The 18,792-nt window shown below is 36.7% G+C and overlaps 1 protein-coding gene and 1 pseudogene across 1 annotated transcript; one reads left to right on the top strand and one right to left on the bottom strand.

Annotated features, from left to right (window-relative positions):
- Positions 1-1,250: 1,250 nt before the first annotated feature.
- On the top strand, positions 1,251-7,150 carry LOC108754330 (DNA repair protein complementing XP-G cells homolog). The gene is made up of 10 exons (XM_018496558.1): positions 1,251-1,400; positions 1,497-1,677; positions 2,118-2,293; positions 2,547-2,978; positions 3,408-3,624; positions 3,715-4,964; positions 5,052-5,150; positions 5,210-5,423; positions 5,584-5,820; positions 5,910-7,150. Exons 2-10 carry the CDS (start codon positions 1,590-1,592, stop codon positions 6,569-6,571), a joined length of 3,375 nt encoding a protein of 1,124 aa, XP_018352060.1. The 5' UTR covers positions 1,251-1,400; positions 1,497-1,589; the 3' UTR covers positions 6,572-7,150.
- Positions 7,151-12,562: 5,412 nt separating this feature from the next.
- On the bottom strand, positions 12,563-13,103 carry LOC108754303 (annotated as a pseudogene).
- Between the last annotated feature and the right edge of the window lie 5,689 nt (positions 13,104-18,792).

Here is an 18,792-nt window from a genome sequence, read left to right as displayed (position 1 = left end):
TATATATATATATATATATATATAATTTGCAGGTCAACACGTAAACAATTTCGAAATAACGCAAGTATATGTATCGATAATAGTCAACTATAATAATAAACAAAGAAAAGTTTTCACCCGTTATATAGAAATTAAATATATATCTGTGCGTTAAACGCTGCGACATAAAGTATACATAGGTAGATGTGTAATAGGAATAAAATCGCTAAATCATGCTAAATGGTGCTCCCTAATTATTGACTTGTGCAACATGTTATATATGGGCGCGATGTGTCCATTCTTTTCTTTATTTTTACTCCTTTCGGCTGTTTCGACGAACGTAACTTCTTATCGTATAACGTCTTATATCGTCTTGTACGTGTGATATGACGACGCGCTGTCCGTGCCGCAAATCAAGTTTTTACAAAACCCGATTCCCACGCTTCTTTCTGTGGAGGCGCGAAGATACCGGCATGAAAATTATACCGCGAGCGTGATCTCGATACGATCTACTATTGTAATTATTGCGCGATTCTAATTATTATCGTTGCCTCTAAGGAATAAATAGAGATGCAGAAACAACGGCGCATAATTTATAAACTTGAATTAGCTGACTTTGAAACGCTCGAATGCGTCGCGTAATATGGATTATAGATACATACGTCTGATAGACGCGCATCATATATATATATATATATCTAGCGTTTTCGAGTGCAGTGGCTTTGAAGTTTTAACCTAACCCGGGTTGGATCGACGACGTCACATGCTTTATTTTAATTTCTGATTGGACAAGGTCCATTGGTACGATATTTTCGGGTATCCAAACAGGTCTGTTTTCTGTGGCTGAACTAGTGTACACTTTTGGAACTTAAACTGAGATAGATATACGTTTTGTAGCAATCCGCTGATATTTGTTTAAAGCGAGAAAGAGAGAGAACAGTCTAGTGCTGGAACAGAAAACAGACCAATGGATTAACCTAACTGGGTTGAGTTCAAAACCCACTGTATATACTTGAAAAGTGTGCTAATAAACAACGCATGCATTTTTTCGTCTCCGATCGTCAACAGAGAGATATTTTTTGTTTTTTATGTAAATTAATTATTCGCGTCTCTGTGGAAAAAGAAAAAAAAATAGGCTCAAATACCGCGGCAAGATCAGTCAAGTAGAGTCAAATGCAACTGCGTAGTACGTATTACTGCCACTGCGCGACTAACGAGCGTTTACTGTTTGCTTCCTTTGTCAGCTGATTGTAGCTGACTGCGAACAAACTGCGAACGGTGCGAACTATGTGAATTGTCCGGCCGGTTCGGCGTTCACCGACCTAAGTCGACTCCACTGAACGCCTGCAGACGCTAAAATATTAAACGCGTGCTTTCACGCGTGTGTGGATTTTTATACTCTTGTGGATGACATTAATCATGTAAGTGTGTACGTACGAGTTAGATATGAGTAATGGGTTAATCGCGTGTATTTTCAGGTTAATAATTGAAGATGATAACAGTTGAAATTTTTTTAGATAATGGAAGAAAAATGTATCAGGAAAACGTTCGCATATCTTTTAGTGTGACACACATGCGTATGTTTCCCTATCATCGCAATCTATGACATAATGGGAGTACACGGCTTGTGGAAGTTGCTCGAAGCATCCGGAAAGTCGGTACCCTTAGAAAGCCTCGAGGGCAAGGTCTTAGCAATCGGTCAGTATTGATATATATATGTGTGTGTGTGTGTGTGTGTGTGTGTGTGTGTGTGTGTGTGTGTATTACACACACACACACACACACACAAATTGTTAGTTAAGTATATTGCCATATTCAATAGAGCGATTCTTTGGTTTATTTCAAGGGCAAAAATCCATATAAACATGTGTCTTAAACAGCTGTTTCCAAAATAAAAAAATTTAAACGTGTAGTAATAATCTGTTTATTTGAAAGAAATACACCTTGAACTAGTCAAAAACGCGTGCGCGTGTGTGTATGTGTGTGTATGCGTATGTGCGTACGCGCACGCACACATATGTGTATAATAAGTCTTATCACAAAAGCTTAAATATAATTTTAATTATATTTAATTATATTTTGATTATATTATAATATAAAATGGCAAACTTTATGATGATGTGATGTATCTCTTACAGATATATCGATATGGATATATCAAGTGTTGCAAGGATACCAAGATTGTCATGGAGTTTCTAGACCTAACGCTCATTTGCTTGGATTATTCACTAGGATATGCAAACTTCTGTATTACAAAATTAAGCCCGTTTTTGTCTTTGATGGAGGAGTACCCATGCTCAAGAAAAGTACAATTGTAAATACGCGATAGATTATATCTTTTTCAATTGATTACAAATTAATTAACAAATAATTAGTGACCTCTAACTCATGTATTTAATGCAAAGAAGATACGATTCATTGTATGAAATTTTAAACTTTTGCACTATGCATTTACGTACAAACTAAACTATTCTTCTATCTTGATTATAATATTGTTCGTACTTAATTAGCTCACCGTGGGAACCAGGTAGTGAGAAAAGAGCCTTCTCATTCTTTTGTGTTTGCAGGCCTCGCGCAGGAAGCAGAAATCTATTGCCATGAGTAAGGCGCAGAAAATGAAGGCGGATTTGATTAATAACTTGATAAAGCACAGAGTTGTAAAAACTGTTCTTAATAAAGATTCCAAGGATCAAACTAGTAAAGCGATACAAATAAATACGCAAACCAACGAAGATATGTTTGTTCTACCTGATATGCCTAGTATTAGCAACTCGCAAAGTTACGTTGATGACGATCCCCCTGTCGACGAAGAGGATTCCGATTCCCCTGTCGAACTAAGTCCACGAAAACAATCCAAATGGATGGGAAACATACATAATGTTGACGTAACCAGTAACGAATTTAAAGCATTACCTGCAGATGTCCGTTATGACATACTCACAGACCTTAAAGAAACGAGAAAACAAAATTCCTGGGGTCGTTTATATGAAATGCCTCAAGTATGTACAAATGTAAAACAATATCTAAACACTGTATATATGCAAAGTATCCCACAATTCGTGACTGAAATTTTAATAACATATTTCTGACTTAAAAATAAGACAAAAATCCTAATACCAAAATGTCGAGCCTATTTTCAACCCATGTGAAATTGAATAATGTATACAATAATGTTGAAATATTTCTCACTAATCATGTTTAAACATAGAAAATAATTACATATGCGACGCGTACATAACACAAAAATATTACAGGATATTAAAAATAATAAATATATATTACTAATTAATTTAAAAACTATTATAGCCTCGACTTTGGTGTTAGGATTTTTGTCTTATTTTTAACTTAGGAATATGTTAAAATTTCGATCACAAATTGTGAGATGTGTATGTGTGTGGGAGTACATATGTATATCATGTTTGATGTAGGAATCACAAGAGTTCTCAGGCTTCCAGTTGAAACGTTTACTTAAACGTAGACATGTGCAAACATCTTTAGAATCCGCTGAAAAGGAAATGGGTGGAAAGACACTTACATTGGAAGAGTTGGACAAGTTACTGACTGAACAAGGTGTTGATACAAAGAGTAGAGACGCAGCTTTTCGAGTAGCCATGGATAGCACAACCAGATTGATTTATATGAATGGTACGTGCAATGAATGTTGAAATATCATTAATTGTTTCTGGTTATACATCGTGATCTATTTAATAATGAATTTTACATTATTTCATGCAGACAAAAACGCGTTAGCAAAAAAATCTGTTACAAACGAAACAGAGCCGAACAAAAGTGATACATTACAGACTGTAAATGAAGAAATTGAACCTGTTGCTGGTCCAAGTAATCCTATGTCAATCGTAGAAAATATTAATGAGTATGAATTAAACGATTCCGATAGTGAGAACAATGTATCAATCTATGATAATGCTCTATCCATTGTAGAAAACATAAATGAATACACATTTGATAGTGATTGGGAATCTGAAAATGATATAAACGAATCATTGACATTAATGGAGAAAAATATGATAAATCCTGCATTAACATACATGTTAGAATATAGCGGTTTGTCCCAGAATCAAATTGTGCAACTTATTAAACATAATAAGGATGAAAATCGCAAGACGGTAAGCAAAAACATTAAAGATACCATAAAAAGAGATATTTATCCAGAATTAGTAAAGCCAGATGATAAATCGATATTAACATTTCCTGAAAATTATGAGCAAGTTTTGAAATCCGTAGAATCACAAAGTATGAAAGACGCATGCATACCTAAAGAGAATATGGCCGATGAATTAATTTCAAGTAGTCCAGAATCGGATAATCTCACTCAAGTTAAACCATTGGAGAATAATAATGTCAAGACTTCAAATATTACTATTACATCTGATGTTTCAAGTTTGGACAAAGGAATAATATCTGACAAACATTCTCTTGCCCCAAAATCTAACGATGTAATACGAATAGATATATCTGAATCCGATTCCGACGATTTCATTGAAATTCAAGATGTTCCGATACATGATATGAATATTTCAAGAAATACTACGAAGAAAAAAGATATCGAGATAACTTTCAAAATTGATAAAAAATTAGAAGATGATATATTTGCTGATATATTTAGAAAAGTGAATAAAGAGAAAGTTATATCAGTGAATCCAGAGCGAGAACAACTTGTTGATATGATAAATGAAGAACAGCAAACACAATTAATTTCTGAAAACAGTAGTGAAGATAATCTTATCTTAGATTCTATACATGAAGAATCAATCAGGGAAAAAACGAAAACTAAATTGCCAAAAAATATTGAATTAAACAAGAATATACTGGATGACGAAAACATAATATGTGACAGCGAAAACTCGAGTAAGTCGATCGAACATAGTACGGATACGCCTACTCACGATAATCTTTTAGATGAATGTATACAGAAAAAACCACAAGTGTTACCTACTAATAAAGAAGATTTGATAGAATTGGAAGTAAGCTTAACATTATTTCTATAAATGGATGGACAATAATTTTATTGCATTTGTATTTATTTATCTGATATGATTATGTAATTACAGGGACAATTAGAAGATCAGCAGGAAGAACTTGCGAGAGACATTAACAAATTCGAGAGACAAGCTACTAATATTTCTGAGCAAATAAAAACCGATGCACAGGTATGCTCGAAAGTGTATAGGTAGCTATGTATGTTTTGTTATATTATATTCGTTTATAGGATCTATTACGTTTATTCGGAATACCATACATAATAGCTCCCATGGAAGCGGAAGCACAGTGTGCATATTTGGAACAGATTAAACTAATCGACGGCACAATTACAGATGATTCCGATATCTGGCTTTTTGGAGGTCAATGCGTATATAAGAATTTTTTCAATCACAACAAAAGAATGTTGCGATTTCGTGCCTGTGATATTCAACATCATTTTAGTAAGTACTGGTAGATTCTCATTGTTATCTTAAGCTAAAATAGTAATAATATAATACTAATTAATATATATATATATATATATATATATATATATATGAGTTATTTCTGTGAATAAATTAATTATTATAGATCTAACAACAAAATAATTATATATTACAGAACTTAACCGCAATCAATTGATACAATTGGCCCTTTTGGTTGGTAGTGATTATACCACGGGAGTGACTGGCGTTGGACCAGTTACTGCGCTAGAAATATTAGCTGCGTTTCCTGCCGATGGAGATAACGTATTACATGGGTTACATAATTTTTGTTCATGGATAAAGAAGGGAATGTTTGTTGCTCCTGGGAAAACAGGCTTACGCAATAAATTGCAAAGCCTGAAATTGAACAAAGGTAAGCGGTAATTTCACCTAGACTGATAAGGATGAGTAAAACTAATTGTAAGTAGAATAAGTGATTATGAATAACTAATTACTTGACAGATTTCCCAAATCAAGCAGTTGTCCAAGCGTATCTTTTTCCTACGGTTGACGAGTCGAAAGAAACTTTTACCTGGGACAAGCCGAACTTTGTACTTCTCTGCGACTATGCCAGGCAGAAATTTGGATGGACAAAGGACAAGTTCGATAATATAATGATACCGGTATTGAGGAGAATGAAAGAAAACAAGAATCAAAAGTTATTAGATATGTACTTGAAAGCGAAAGCGTCTCCGTGCTCGATTGAATCAAGCTTAAGTAAAAGAGTACAGAAGGCTTTACACAGATTGAATAGTGACGATGTAGAGACGGATAGCAATATAAATGGCAAACGATTTAAGAAAAGTAAAAAAGATGATGCTGTCCAAAAATCGAATAAAGAAAAGAATTCAGAATTTGAATTTACTGAACTTGAGACACCGACTGATAAGATTAAAAATGCTATTCATGAAAGAGAGAGACCTACTCAAATCATTGATAAAGAGAAATACAAGGAATATATACCGCAACGAGAGAAAGATAAGAAAAGCGCATTAGAAAGGAAATTGCACGCTATAGAAATATTTAGGAAATCAAAACAAGGCTTAAGCAAAACGAGAAAGGTAAAATACAAAATACGAAAAGTTAAGGAACATGCAGAATTATCGGAAAGTGATAGCAATTGATAAAAGAGAAAAATGTACATTTTTATCAGACTGTATTACACGCTTTTTTGAAAGATGTTACTTAAGTGGTATGTTGTGCGAGCGCTCACTTATGTGTATACATGCGCGCGTGTGTCCTTATTGTAAATGTAAAATATTTATTCACATCAGCTCTATAATAATGGCGTAGCTATATAGGCTAAGAATTTTGTAAATTTTTCTCCATAATTTAATGATTATGTTTCCATTTTTTATACAAGTTGAAACGTTATTCTATTTTGTTTGACATTCAGAGAATACAAAATAGAAAGACATTTTTGTCGATTTGTGCCGCCTTCTTCCTCGTTAATGGCTCCCGCGGTGACACGCCACGATACGGCCAGTATCTAATGTAGTGACGGTAGTAGAGGTGATAGAATCTCAAGGAATAGAGCACGCTCCGCGCACACTCTCGAAGGAGGGGCACCGGTGAGTGAGTGGTCTAGCTATATTTGTATATTCGCAGACCGGAGGAAAGCCAATAAGAGTCGGCATAGTTTTGGAGTAGGATTAATCATGAAAGGCATGAAAAAATATCATTGTTGGATTCGAAGAATTTATTACGAAGATAGTTAACGATTTTGTCAGCTAAGACTAGTCTGTTGACAATAGAATATTACGTGATCAATATTCTGACGGGGATCTTCGTAAGGACAGACCTGAGAGCTTACAATGTTTAATTTAATTTAATTTAGTTTATTGCAAAGCTATATGAAAAAGATTACATATTAATAGAGTAATAGACATAAAGTATAATACAATAGACTATAGTTAACATAAACATAAATACAATAGATAATTGTAACTTGCAAATGATTAGGCGTCAGCAAATTGCTGTTACAAACTTTACCAATAACAAAACCAGAATAAGAGGTAAATTAATAGCTGAAATTATACACATACACATACACATGCACATACATTTACTTACATACACACACACGCGCATACACCCGCAAACACATTAATTACATCAGTCTCATTTAAATACTACAAGTGACGCAATGAAACGCGAGGCAGCGGAACGAAAGGAGGATAGAAAAGCAGACGTTTTTTATTGGGAATCAGGAAGGGAATTAAAATGTTTGACAGAGATGTAGGAGAAAGCGGCACGGAACTTAGTGGACCGATATATGGGGAAGGATAAGTAATCTTGGTATCTGGTTAAAAGAGGAATGATGCTCAGAGTTTGAAGGAAACGTCGCAGATACAGAGGAGAAGATACATTGGAGCGAAGGAGGAAAAATACAAGACAGCACAGGTGGAGAATAAAATGTTGCCAAATTTTAAGCCAGATCTCTGATAATACGGAGATATTTATATGGTCATATTTACGAACACAATAGGAGAAGCGGAGACAAGAATTTTGGATACGCTGTACACGATTTAGCAGATGTTGGTTAAGAGCAGGAACGTAGATGACATCAGCGTAATCATAAATAGGGAAATAACAAGTAATTGAGAAGTGAGGAGTTTTTGAGAGCAGGAAAGGAAGGGATAAAGAAGACGTAAACAAGCATAAGCAGCTTGATACTTGACAGCGTGTGACTCGAATGACCATGAAGAGTCAACATGGACACGAATCTTAATAGAAGAGGAGCAAGGAATTGGAATAGAATTAAGAGAAATGTCAAAGGACTGAATACGGGATAACAATGTTGAGGAACAATTAGTAAGGATGATTTAGAAGGATTTAGATGCAGGGCATTATTAGTGGATCATTTGGCGATAGATTTTAAATCTGTATTCAAAGCAGAACAGATTGCTAAAACATCAAATGGGTGAAAGGATTTGAGAAGAATGACGTCATCTGCATACATGAAGAGCTCGGAGGACAGAGAAACATTAGACAAATCACAAACAAAAATATTAAAAAGGTTCTAGAATGGAATCCTAGGGAACACCTGAAAGAACGGCATGAGTAAATGAAAAAAGAGGAAAAGGATTATATACGATTTGCTGTTTGTAAGGAACGAGCAGATTAACGAGAGAGCAGGATGGGAAAGACCGTATAACTTCAGTTTAACTAAAAGTAAATCATGATAGTCCTTTATGAAGTCCAGCGTAATGATGGAAGTAAGACGACAATTATCGAAATTACGAAGCACGACATCAGAGATGTGAAGCAATTCCGTCATCGTGCTGTGAGATCAACGAAAACCAGACTGACAGGAGGGAAGAATATTAAAATTGGAGACAAAAGCATTAAGCTGTGAGAAGCAGATATACTCAAACAGCTTTGAGAGGAAAGGGGGGAGCGAGATAGGGCGACAAGATAAAGGAGAAGAGGGGTTATTAGTTTTAATGGGAAGAACAATTGAGTGTTTCCAGGAGGAGAGAAAGGTACTGTGAGAGAGAGAAAAATTTAACATGTAGAGAAGAGGATCAAAACATTGAGGAAGGCACAGTAGGAGTATGCAACCGGAAAGATCAAGAGGCCCAGCGGAAGTTAGGCAAATGCGTTTAAAAATATTGTAAAGATCACTGGGAGTGATTGGAACAAAATTGAAGGTCGAGGAAACGTGAGGAGAGGAGGAAAGAGAGTGAGTAAAAGAGTTAGAGGAATAAGACGAAGAAGGTAGAATATTGAGAAAATGATTATTCAGGAGGGAAGGATTTCTGAGGTGCAAAGGTATAGAAGCAGAGGAGGATTGTGCACCGCCAAGGGCACGGAGATTTTTCCAGAATAGGAGCGAGGAATCCAGTTGTAAGGGAGGTAGAGAGAAAGGACTTTTTTCTCACGACGAACAATATTCACGTCGTTCAGCAAACCCTTATAGCACTGCTAGTCCGCAGGAGACTGAGATCGTCTGAATCTAAGAATCTCATATCTCTTCAGTTCAATGAACCGTCGAACTGCACTATTCAGGCACGGCGCGGGGGGAACAAGAAATACGCCTACAAGTAATCGGGGCGAGTCGGTCAAAAATTGCAGTAAGAGAGAAATTGCCGTAAAGTAAGAGACCATCTCATCATGCGACGCCGCATATAAAGGAGACCAGTCTATCAGCTCTAGCTCATACTCGATGTCTTCAGGCCTGATTGCATGAATGTCACGCGAAACACACGATCAGACCGATGTGGTCGTGGAATAGCCAGCGTTGCATGGATGGTAAGATGGTCACTCACACTGATCGCATCGCTAACTATGCATTCAATCAAATTAATGCTCGACGAAACAAAAATAAGATCCAAGGTGGTTGCCGAATTACATGTTAAGCGAGTTGAAGCATCAATTAATTGCCTAAGAGAAAAATTGTTGTTGAATGTTCTTTCTATAGAGACTGTATTGGAGATTATAGTGATTGGATCTTATGCGATTGATCATGACAATTTCCTCTCTTTTAAGCGATTTTTGAGAATACCAGGGATTAACGGCAGGGCTTGAATAATACTCTGCATAAAGCTGCCCTTTGACATGCGCTTGCTATACGAAAATTTCATGTTCTTATTAACCTTAGAGTCCAGGTGGAATTCTGCTTAACGCAGAACCCTGGGGAGGGGGGAGGGTGCCTTTGAAGGATTAGTAAGCCGTCCTCTACTGAACGCAAAGATGTGGCGTTTATATATTAGATTGCCGATAAATCTAACTTGGGCCGAAATCCCCATACACATCAAATCATCAAGGAGGATTGACAGAATCACATTGTCGAAGGCTCCTGTGATGTCGAGGAAAGTGAATACGAGGAAAGTGCTCTTTTTTTCCGCGAAGCCGGGATAAATATGTATTTAATGTGACTAGATTGTCGGTACAAGAGCGTCCCGGTCTAAAACCCAACTGGAAACGAGGTAGAATGCGCTCTGATTCGATGAGCCACCTTAGTTAAAAGTAGATGACTTTTTCCAAGGTTTTTAATAGGCAAGAGATAAGTGAGATGGGGCTCCTCCTTACTGGTTGGAGATAAAAATTATAAGAGATTGATCGCCAGCTTTCCTGGAAGTCACCTTCCACGAAAAGATCATTGAGGATGGCCAAAAGGTGGTCGCTGTGATTTGGCGGCAAGTTTTTAATAAGCTGACAGTCAAATTGGTCTAATCCGGGAGCTGAATTGTTCTTTAAGCTTGACATAGCGGCGAAGAACTCCTTTTTTTGAATAGGCTCGTCCAAGAACGTATGGGTGGCGCGGCCCGAGTCCACCTCCATCATGGCCTCGAGCGAGTCCATAAACACCAGGCTTGCAAGTTGGTGGACATAGCTTATTTAATTTTCGTTGAAATGGTCGGAGTTGCGACTTTAATTGAAATTCGCAGAGTAGAGATCGCGTTTTTAAAGGCCTTGATGAGCCCCCAAACCCTAGTGATGGGTGTATTCCTATCAAAGCTATTATAAAGTTTTTTCCATCTTTTTTGATTGATTTGAGTGTCCTGGTACATTGAGCAGCTATTCTCTTGTTGAGATAAATATCCTTATTAGGAGGATGATTGAAAGCTGCCATGGCGGCTCTCTGTTCGACAGTTCGAGTGGTCTCATTATTTCATCAGCGGTTTCCCACGCACGTAATGGAGAAGATCTTGGCGTTGCATGGCCGAGAGAGAGAGTATCAGATATTGCATTCTTGACGTCGTCATACCATTGATTGTAAAGTGCGACTGCGGAGGGCCCCTCATCACGGCCTGTCGCGCTCCCATAAGGACTGTTTAGTAGACGATGATAAAGTGCAGCGTCCTGATCTTTGCTGAATTTGAGCTTGTAGAGGAATTTGTGGCAGGGCAAAAAGATACATCCCCAGCTTTAGTTCAATGGGGAAATGGTCACTGCCCCAAGTATTGCGGCCAGTCGTGGTCTGGCACCAGGGGATCAAATTATTAGAGACAATTCTCAAGTCAATGACAGACGGAGTGTAAGATTCGCAATAAAATGTTCTTTCAAATAAAAATTCTTTTATTCTTTTATTCTTTTATTCTTGATCTTGTACAAAATTCACTTTGTTAATTGTAAAATTGGCAATAATGTTCTTTCAAATAAAAACAATTTTTATTTTTAGATGCGACCGGTCTCGCAGGACTCAATGGATTGACTGACTTAGTCCAAGCGCTTTCTATTAAGGCTTTGGAAATATTTCTAAAAAATTCGAATTATTGAGTTGTTAAACAGATATCTTCCGTTTTTAGAAAGTCTTATTTCTATTCTTATCCTAAGGGGCCTCCGTAGGTAAATGGGACAAGGGTTACAAAAAGCGAAACAGAAAGAAAAGAAAGAAGAGATCGTATTTCTAACGCTTTCTTATCCTAAGGTTAAATTCTAAAATAGATATATGAACAATGGTCACACCTTCCTGCTTATATAAAAATTTGATGTATCTTCAAATTTTATTTCTAATCAAATGTCTTAGTACTTCTGAATCTAACGTGTCTAACTCATGGCTAGTAGTTGGGGCGCGAGCAGTATAATGTTGTGTTGGAACACGATTTCCAAAACTACATTGATTATAATCATTTCCGAATAATTGCTTAACTAAATTAAGTATACTTGAGAAAAGATCGATCTTATAAAGAAATATAAACAGGACAGAGCCAAGGGCTATATATCTTGCCATGTGAAGATAGTACATAAATCTCTCCCTCCAGATAGTAGTTCTTTTATGTTCTGCATTTTGCTAAATTGTTTAATTCATTTAAACTTTTTCCCAAAGTCTGTAAGTGTTCAGGATTAATATAAATTTTTCTTATTGGATCCAATGGTGTGTCGGTTAGTTGGTGCTTTATAAATGTCTTTATAAATGTAATTAATAGTCTTTGGATCTATTAAGTGAATGGTTTTATGAACTTCAATTTTGTCTTTGAGCAAATTTTTGAGTGTCAGGATTGCAGTATCGGAAATTGTTGTACAATCCGGTTCTAGGTGGAGTATAAAATTTTGATGAATTCGCGCATGATGGGGTATTTTGTCAGAACAGAGTATATACAGGGTTGGCCATATTCGACGGAAAGATGTTTTTTTGTTATATATATATATATAATCATGGAAAAAAAAAACACATTTTTTGCTTTTCATTGTAAAAGCCATTTAATATGGTTCAAGGAGATTTGTGTACATTATTTGTTGAATATGATATCTCTTAAATGATCGCCTTGAGCCTGCATGGCGAGTAGTGCCCGTTTTGCAGCGTTTTCCATCGTTTTGAACAATGTTTCGGCCGATATGGCGGCTATTTCCTGTCGGATGTTGGTCTTAAGTTCGTCTAGGGTCCTTGGCTTGTTGACATAAACCTTTGATTTCAAATAGCCCCACAGAAAGAAGTCTGGAGCCGTTAAATCTGGTGAACGCGGTGGCCAGTTTGCGGTGGTCAGCGAGTTTTAACAATTGACTTGTTTTGTTGAATGTAAATTTCAACAATCTGAGAGCGTTCGCGTGGCGTGTACTGTTCCATGGCACAAATTTCCTTCGACTGACGCTTCAAACGCGCTACGTCGTTACTCGATCTAACATCTCTGTCAAAAGTTACAGTGTTGCCACATCTTTCCGTCGAATATGGCCAACCCTGTATACATATATATATATATAAGTTCTTCTCTCGACACAATTCCAATCCAATCTTGATTGGAGACTTGTAAGACAATTATCTTTTATTCCTACTTTATAGTTTGGATACGTTCGCTTTAATAACTGATATTGCCCGAGTCTTTTAGCTACATTTATTCTAGCTCACTAATCGGCATAAACGTAGTTATAAAAGAGTCCAATAAAATAAGCTTTTTTGTTTATGTATTTTATGTTTTATCACATCTTTTAAGTTCCTTTCCCTCAAGAATTAAACTTTTTATTTGAAAAATTGAAATTATTTCTTGTAAGAAAATCGATGTCTATTATGCCCTGATGTTTAACTGGCGAATAATCGTCTAATACGTGAAATACGTATTTTCTTCCGAACATTTCTACAATTACTCCGTATTTAGTTTTCAAAGAATATGCCTTGACGCCGGATACTATTATCGAATTTACCTTGGATAAATTTTTATTTTCAATAAACATTTCATGAATTAAAGATATAGCCGAGCCCGTGTTTACTGTTACGTCCGGATCGAGGTTTTATTTCCCGATACTTTACTTCCAGTTTTGGGGTCAATGCATTAAAGCAATTTACCCCGGGGTTAGGAAAACAAGTGTACGATTAGGATTGTTCGGTGGGAAGAATAGGATGATTGCTCGGGAGGGTATCCGTGAAGTCGGTGCCGAAAAGCTCACGGAGCTTGTAAGCTAGTTTACGTGGATCTCCTTTTCGGATGTTACGATAATCAGGAAATCGAGGAGTGATCTCTAACGGTTGGAGGGAATATCCGTTTTTGTTAGGTGAGATTACCGGTTCTTTTTGGTCTAATAACTGCGCTAATTTTTGGAAATAAGGGAAAGGATCGTGATTTGAATCAAGAGCTGTTTTAATTTGATACCTCAATCTCTTCTCCCTTTCTCTACGTCCGCCTTTGGTAGGCATGGAAACAACGCGAATGAATTATCGTCGTTCTGAAAAATTGTCGTTAGACGGGGGCCACGCTATTGGCAGCGACAGTCGTGACAACCCTTCGGATTTTGACTCTCTTTTGAAGAACCGTTATTAGACGAGGGGCCACGCTATTGGCAGCGACTGGTCACAACGATTTCTCAAAATAGCGAATTTTCCGCAGAACAGTATTAGACGGGGGCCACACTATTGGCAGCGACAGTCACAACGTTCTTAGATACTTATGACTTAATGAACTCGAAGTAGAGGAGAGATCTAGGTTTCAGCCGAATTTGTTTAAGTATAGTCGTTTAATAATAGAAAAAGGATTACAAGTATAAGTTTCGGAGGTTAGCGCGGGGATAGGTCTCACCTACTTCCAGAGTAGTTGTTCTTGGTTTTCCTCTCGTATGTAGACTGACAATTTCTGACTTAGCAGCGTCTTTTATACTTAAAAATGAGTATGGGAGTGTCCTTTCAGGACCAATCAGTACTCCTGGAATTTGGTAGAACCTATGCCCATGCTTGTTTCCTTAAGGTAGTAGGGCTTCGCGCAAGCCCCACTCTCGGCACTACGAGTCTAATCTAATTTATCTTAACAACGAGAATTTGATAATTTATAAAAGTTCGTTCTTACTTAACTAATTTCCTTATGCGAGGCGAAATGTGATGACATATTTTAGATTATATAATACTTTAGGTTATATTAATAATACATATTTTAAACTGCTACCGTAAAATATATGTTATAACTTCGTAATAAAAGAGAAAATAAAATATTCATCCTCGCAGTTGGAAGGTCTTAATTTTTACCATGTACTATTACTTAATTATTACTTAATTATTACATAATTATTACATATATACTATTGTTTAACATTTTCCTGGATAAAGATTCTCAACGGAAAAGATTGTCGGTTAGGTATTTTTTGTCTATGTGACGCATAAGGTTTACGAGCGTGAGTTATGTGCTGTGTTGGAATGTTGATAAAAAAAAGGAACTGAAGGTCCTTTTATAAGGAGACGGTTAAACCTAAACTAGAAGTACTAGAGATAAATCATATAAGATAAATTGTTTAATAATAAAGAGGTAGGGAGTTTTATCGGGATATAACATTACTAAAAAAGTTGTTTGCTTAAAACCTGATATTTTCAAGGTAACTCTGGGTGCTCTGATGTAAGTTCCGCCAAGTTTCTGGTAAATCTTTCGTTGATGTTGCTCCGAGGCTCGATCGATTGCATGTGAAGGACGCGATGCTTGGTCCGATGGTCGATTGAGAAGAAGACGCTCGTGAAAATTTTGTTGGCCTCGTTGCTGCTGGAATGTTTTGGTTCTGCATTCTTTTTCCTCATGTCCTCGCCTCTTACAGAAGCAACATTCTTGATGTTGAGACTGGAGTTTTTGAATAGGTTTCCTTCAGACTTTATTGCATTGTATGCGTAGTCTTCTTAACTGGAGTTCTCCTTCGAAAGCTCTTGCTGTCAAAAACGCTTGATTTAGAGTGTCCAGCTTGAAGTAATAGAGATGATCTCCAATTTCTGATTTTACATTACGGCGGAAAATCTTAATGGACTTCCGTTGGCAAAGTTCTTCTTGAATACAGATGGTCGCGACTCCATTGCTTTGCGAATTAATTGTGGTGATAATGTCATCGTGTATTCGGAGGAAGTGTATTCGATTTATGAATTCGTCAATATTTTCATTATATCGTTGGATACACGTGTCTCTTTGTACTTTCAGTGCAGTGAGATTTTGAGCTTTTCCGAACAGATATCTCAATTTTTCGAAAAGCCGTGGAATTTAGCGTAGCGTTGATTCTTACTATGTCCTTCGCTCTTTCTATGAGTTTCTGCGCTATGATGCCGCAAAGAAGTAGTTCGTGTTGAATGATTATCAGTCGCTTTACTGCGACTTGAATGTGTCCAATAAAAGATTCGACGTTGAGTCCATCGAATTCCGGGATTAGATACATTATTACTTTATCATATGTATTTATTAAAATCTCAGGATTCTCTGATTGAACAGTCGCTGATATTGCTTCCAGAAATCGCTTTCCGGATGGATTTATTTGCAAATTGTTCATTTGATTTCTAAACGCTTGCACAGCGTCCGTAACTTTTAACAATTGTTCTACTAATATATTTAAAGTAAGTGTTTGTTCGCGAGACGGGCTTTGTGCGCGCGACATTGGAGCAGTTACGAAGATTTTTTATTCTAATATATTAATGCACTTGAATCAGAAGAGGTATCGGAAGGAATTGATCTTACCCTTCCGTAATTTGTTCACGTCTGAATATTATCCAGTCTGGATGTTGAGTTCAATAGAGTAAGATAATCTTCGAGTCTTCCTCGGAAGTAATACATATACATACTAGTGTAACTAGTATGTATATGTCGTCTCGAAGTTAAATTATTTCAAACTTTACTGTTGTTTATGCACTTATTATCCCGCATCGCCGCCACTAATTGTAAGATTCGCAATAATGTTCTTTCAAATAAAAACTCTTTATTCTTGATCTTGTACAAAATTCATGTTATTAATTGTAAGATTTGCAATAATGTTCTTTCAAATAAAAACTCTTTATTCTTGATCTTGTACAAAATTCATTTTATTAATTGTAAGATTCGCAATAACGTTCTTTCAAATAAAAATAAAAATTCAAATTTTCATTTTTATACGACCGGTCTCGCAGGACTCAATGGACTGACTGACTTAGTCCAAGCGCTCTCTATTTTAAGGCTTCGGAAATACTTCTAGAAAATTTGAATTATTGAATTGTTAAACAGATACTTTCTGTTTTTAGAAAGTTTTATTTCTATTCTTATTCTAAGGGTGACCTTTGTCCAGGGTAGGTAAATAGACAAGGGTTACAAAAAGTGAAACATAAAGAAAAGAAAGAAAAAGTCTTTTTATTTCGTATTTCTAACGCTTTCTTATCCTAAGGTTAAATTCTAAAATAGGTACATGGACAATGGTCACAGGAGAAGAGTCCGGACGGCGAAGAAGCGTGGGTGAATTATCTCCAATTATGGTTAGACCCGAGGATAAACAAGCTCTTTGTAGCAAGTTGCCTGCAGCGTCCGAGGAGGTGCAGCTTCAAGATGTATGGTGTACGTTGAAGTCGCTTAGAAAAATGAGGATACAAGTCCGCAATGCTGAATACATTATAAAAAACACTTTCCGGAGTTGCTCGCCCAAAGTATCTGTATACATTGATAACTGCACAGGGCAGGCTGTTCACTTGAATAATTATGCCATGGACTGATGCTGAAATGATTGAAGGTCAGTGGCGACATAGTGAATTTGATAATTATGCAGACGCCTCTGTCACCGGGATTGGATATTGTTTCTGATAATGTGATGACGCTTTAAGTGAAAAGATTTTTTAGTAAGGAATGTTTCTTGGAGACACATGATATCATAGTCGCAGCATGAGTTTTGAATCTGCGGTAGTTTACAAAGCAATTCCAAGACAGAATGGAGAGGGCTTTATAATTTTGCTTGTGATTGATTAACCGGTTGGGACGTTTAAAAGCGAAACATACAAATTTCGAGGTGTTTCAGGGTACGTATAATAAAAGAATTTGGAATGTCAGTGGGTGGGAAGACTGGGAGTATTAGAAAGAAAAGAAAAGCCTTCCGCTATAGGGGAAAAAGGCTAAAAAAAATTTCTCAATGGTCCAAATCTATTAAAAAAGCCGATGAGAGAGCTAAGAAGCAGGGGGAAGTCCCCCCGTAAGAAAGCGTTGAATATTTCCTGGAGAGCAGCTAGGAGGGCCCCAAAGTCACCCGAGATAGGAGGAGGAGGCAGCGGAAAGCAGACGCGATACCCTTAATCATTTTCTTGATCAGTTTCATCTCGACAAATTTAAAAGTATGTTGCCACTTCGTCAATCAACCTAACGTTACTTTGACTTTCATGGTTCATGACTATTACGTTAACATCGAGTTAACATTAACTAAATTACCTAAGCTTCAATTATTATTGAGAAGGGACTCCGTAAGTTTCCGCTCGGCCTACGGACTCATTTTCGTTATCTCTAACTAAATATTACAATTATAATCCTAATTTGAATTTGCCGGAACATGTCGCTTGTCCGTGCTACCTCACCTTAGCTCAGCGTCTTCACCCTGGATGTAATAATAGCGTAATGCCGCCTCCACATGAAAAGGATTCTAAGCGATATCGTTGATAAGCGCATCGTCGCGCGTAGAATCCGCCTTAAGAAAGGACTTTCCTTCCTGTTGCGCAAGAGCGCTTGGAGTGGGGGTGTGGGATGCCTAAGGGTATATCCAAACAAATTTGCATAGTCGCATAAAGAAAATTATCCAATCACATTTTACGTACGACTTTATAAGAGAAATGTGATTACATTATTTTCTGTATGCATATGTTTATGCGGCTATGCAAGTTTGTGTGGATATACCATAAGCAGGGAGTACAGACTCTTGCATAACGCATATAGAACATGAGGCATAAAAAAATTTATCAGAGTCCTTTATTTTATGGAAAGGAAAGAAATAAACGACTTTGATTGGTTCATTTTCTTATGCATTGTGTGCTATACGTTATGCAAGAGTCTGTACTCCCCGCTTATGGTATATCCACATAAACTTGCACAGCCGTATAAACATATTCATACAGAAAATTATCCAATCGCATTTCTCTTATAAAAATAAATATCGCACGTAAAATGTGATTGGATAATTTTCTTTATGCAAACGTTTATGCGATGTTTATGGACATCGGGCTTTACTAGAG

Source organism: Trachymyrmex septentrionalis, unplaced genomic scaffold, assembly GCF_001594115.1.
Source record: "Trachymyrmex septentrionalis isolate Tsep2-gDNA-1 unplaced genomic scaffold, Tsep1.0 scaffold79, whole genome shotgun sequence".
Classification (NCBI taxonomy): domain Eukaryota; kingdom Metazoa; phylum Arthropoda; class Insecta; order Hymenoptera; family Formicidae; genus Trachymyrmex; species Trachymyrmex septentrionalis.
The sequence above is the reverse complement of the archived record's forward strand: the minus strand, read 5'-3'. Positions and strand labels throughout refer to the sequence as shown.